The sequence below is a fragment of the Fukomys damarensis genome, unplaced genomic scaffold (genome assembly GCF_012274545.1).
Source record: "Fukomys damarensis isolate Sample0158 unplaced genomic scaffold, DMR_v1.0_HiC HiC_scaffold_14, whole genome shotgun sequence".
NCBI lineage: Eukaryota > Metazoa > Chordata > Mammalia > Rodentia > Bathyergidae > Fukomys > Fukomys damarensis.
In genome coordinates, this window is record NW_022900926.1 from 43,084,116 (window position 1) to 43,088,126 (window position 4,011).

General features: G+C 35.6%; 1 protein-coding gene across 2 annotated transcripts in view; it reads right to left on the reverse strand.

Moving 5' to 3' along the window:
• The window catches only part of Wtap (WT1 associated protein), a 23,270-nt gene extending 20,315 nt beyond the window's left edge, over positions 1-2,955 (reverse strand). For both annotated transcript variants that reach the window (XM_010631066.3, XM_010631067.3), the window contains exons 1-2: positions 2,875-2,955; positions 479-534 (exon numbers count right to left, since the gene is read on the reverse strand). In XM_010631066.3, coding sequence (XP_010629368.1) covers positions 479-534; positions 2,875-2,904 — 86 coding nt within the window. In that variant the 5' untranslated portion in view covers positions 2,905-2,955. The remainder of the gene's footprint in view (positions 1-478; positions 535-2,874) is intronic.
• Positions 2,956-4,011: the final 1,056 nt, after the last annotated feature.

The following is a 4,011-nucleotide window of genomic DNA, read 5'->3' on the forward strand; positions in this document are numbered from 1 at the left end:
ATTTATTGTACATAGATTGTACCAATAAACCCAATTAAAAAAAAAAAAAAGTAACCCATGCTAATCTCGCAGTTTATGTATTTATTTTTTTGGTATCAGGGATCTAACCCAGGTCCCTTGTGCTTGCAAGGCAGGCAGTGGAACCACTGAGCTAAGTCCCCGGGCCCTTGCAGTTCTTGAAAGTGTTGCTTTCTTAAGTATTTCTATAATGAAGAAACAGGCCATAGCAAATATGTTTAAAAAGTACGTTAAGTAACTTAATAAAAACAAAACAAGGGACCAGGGATTTAGCTCAGGGGTTCTGCTGCCTGCCTCGCAAGCACAAGGTCATAAGTTTGATCCCTGGTACCAAAAACAAAACAACAACAACAACAAAAAAATCCAAAAAACTCCCACAAACACTATTTCACACAAACATTGTAGCATAAATCTCAATGTTCTATTAGAAATATTTTTATATTTTGAAAGAACATTTTACCTCAGAATTAACTCATCTCGCGCCATAACTTTGAAGTCTGTTTCACTCAGTCGAACCTATAAAGAAAATTTTAAAAAATGAATGGAATACTCTTGAAGTCAATATAAAGCTGCTCCAAGAGGAACTCTTGAGCCAGGCTATAATCTCACCAATGCCAGCACTTACGGGGCCAAGGCAGGAAGATCTCGAGTTTAAAATCAGCCTGGGCTATACAGTGAATTTAAGACCAGCCTGGAATACACAGCAAAACTATCTTAAAAAAAGGAACACCGTACTAAGACCTATGAAACAACTCTTGAGTTTGAGATTATGGCTCAGTACTTAACTTATGTTTACATATATTTTATTAGAAGTTTTAAAAGGCAATCTACTGGAGCTGGACATAATGATGCATGCCTGTAATCCCAGATACCTAAGAATCTGAGGAAATAAGATCACAAATTCAAGGCCAGCCTGGACAGCTAAAGTGAGATCCTATCTCAAAATAAATTTTAAAAGGTGCTGGTACGTAGAGATCAGTGCAAAGTCACTGGGTTCCATTCCCAATACTGGGTTTGGGGGTGGTATAAAAGTGAGAAACAAAAACAAAGCTAGAAATGGACATGCTATATGACCCTGCAGTCCCCTCGACCCACTTCCAGTTTAGAATGGAACACTGCACCTCATCAATGAAAAAAGCAAGCACTCTATCAATGAGCTACATTTCCAGCCCCTTTTATTTTTTGAGACAGAATCTTGATAAATTACCCAAGTGGGGCTTAGGCTTATAATCCTCTTGCCTCAGCCTCCCGAACAGCTCAATTACAGGCAGGTATCACCATGTAGGACTAGCACTTGCACTCTTAAGTGTATACCCCAGAGAAATTAAAACAGATGTTCACAGTAGCTTTATATGCTAATAGCCAAAACTATTCAAATAGCCTTCAAAAGGTAAAAGTAAACTATGACACATCTACACTATGGAATACTGATCAACAAGAAAAAGACTACTGATATATGAAACAGCTTGAGCAAACCTTGATAAAACTATGCTGAATAAAAATATAATTTAAAAAAGATACTTATTTCATTATTTTCTTTACATAACACTCATGAGATAATTATAGAAATGGAAAACTGCTTAGTTCCTAGGGATTTAGGGATAAAGGAAAGAACTGGATGTTGCTATAAAGGAGTAAGACAAGAGCCTCAAAGTGATGCTTTGGTTATGTCCCAATTGGTAAAGGTTACACAACGCTATACCTGCAATAAAGCTATATAGAGCTATATGAATAGAGTGTCTGTATAACTGGTGAAATCTGAATTGGATTGTACCAATGGCAATTTCCTGGTTTTCACACTGTTATTAAAGATGTCTGAAAGATACGTAAAAGTTTTTTGTTTTTTGTTTTTTGTTTTTTTTTTTTTAAAGTTCTCGCTATGTAGTTTAGGCTGGCCTCAAACTTGCAGTGATATTCCTGCCTCACTCTCCCAAGTGCTGGAATTACAGTACAGGCATGTGCCACCACCACTCCCAGCTGTAAGATGTTAACATTGAAAGAGGCTCAATAATGTATGCACAGAACTTCCCTGTACATTTCTTTACAACTTCCTGTGAAATCTATAATCATTTCAAAAAAGTTAAAAAGGGAGCATAAACTGAGAAGTATTTTGTTTTTCCCTATACCGAGTAGTGAATTGTAAAGGTGAGGTACTTACAGTTCAGTATAAAATGAAGGCATTATTAGTTTGTCTTTAAAGATACTGGGTTATAGCTATGTGGAGCATGAGTTGTAGGTGAGATCCCCAGCACACCCTCAATGTAACATTTCAAAGTGTAATATTAACCAACGACACAGTAGTATTACAAAAGAAAAGCAGGGGAAAATATTAGACCAGAAACTAAAAGACTGCCAGAGCAAGCATAAAGTAAGTCTCACATTACTAATACACAGTACAATTCTTTATTCATTTCATGTATTGAGTCCAAAAATGAGTACACAAATTTCCTAATATATACCATACTTGTTTACTTAAATATTAACTTTAAAAAAGCATATACCTTGCTTTTCTCACTGAATCACAAATTCCTCCTAGAAACTTTTTTTGTAACTGTTAGTTTTGTACTGTGCATATGCACAGTATATATGTAAGAGCAAAGAAACTCAAGGTACAGTGTAGAATGGGAAAACAGGTTAGAAACAAAACTTCAGGAAAAAGACCGACTCTTAAAAAAAAATTAGTTAATCTCAAAGCAAGGCATGTTGTCACACACCTGTAATCGTAGCACTTGGGAGGCTGAAGCAGAAGGATTGCTGCCAGTTTGAGGTCAGCATGAGTCACATAGAACAATTAAAAACAAACCCTTAAGCTTTATTATTAAAAAAAGTACTGAAAAACTGCCAAAAAAAGCATACCTTTTTGGGAAGAGGTTCTTCGTTGGTCATCTTGAATCCTAAAAAAATAAGGTTGGGGAAAAGAGGTTCAATTTATTTTCTTCCAATTAAAATAGAACAAAAATGACTAGCAAACTAAGCTATAGCAAATCAACAGATTTTTAAAAGTATAAAACTTTTATTTTACAATAGTTTGAGGGGGGCGTTACCGGGGATTGAACTCGGGGACCTTATGCTTGTGAGGTGAACAGTTTTAATTTTTAAAAGAGAGGAAATGACATCAAAGAGTTTCTGTATATTCAATACCCAGTTTTCCCATCTAAAATCTTTCATTATTATGGCTGTCAGGTAAATCTTACAAACCCCCTACAAAAGACAAATCTTGCAATGAAGTGGTAAGTAGGATGAAGTCAAATATTGACCTCAGGCAGTAAACTAGGCATATTGCTGAGGGGATACAAAAAGGTATTATGTTTCTAAGCCATTCCTTTTACAGCAGTATGCTGTTACAGTAAGGTAGACTCTACCACAATTATGATAGTTCACTGTTCTCCAATGGCTTCATATTTTTGTTTTGTTTTTTTGAGACAGGTTCTCACTATGTAGTTGAGACTGACGTGGAACTCACAGTGATCCTCCTGCCTCAGCCACCCGAGTGCTGGGATTACAGGCGTGCGCCACCATGCCCGGCAATGGCTTCATATTTCTAAAGCATGTATTTGTATCTTAATGAAAATATTCCTACACTTTAATGCCACAAAATATTTCAAAAGAAGCTCCTTTATAAATTTATACAAAACTTGCTTAGCCCTAACAAGTACAGTAGTACACGTTAAGTGGAGAATCACTTTGTAATACTGTCTTTTTAGAATGAATGCCAATAGCAGTTATTACTTTTTAAAACGCAAATTCACACTAAACGAAGATACTGAAGAGAAAGACCTGTAACAAACACAGCATACATATATACATATTAAAACTGTAAGACTGGGCCAGGGATTTAGCTTAGTGGTTCTGGCACCTGCCTCAAAAGCACAAAGGCCTGAATTCAATCCCCGGTACCCCCCACCAAAAAAAGGAAGAAAAAAAAAAAAAAAAAAAAAAAAAAAAAAAAAAAAAAAAAAAAAAAAAAAAAAAAAAAAAAAAAAAAAACAAATA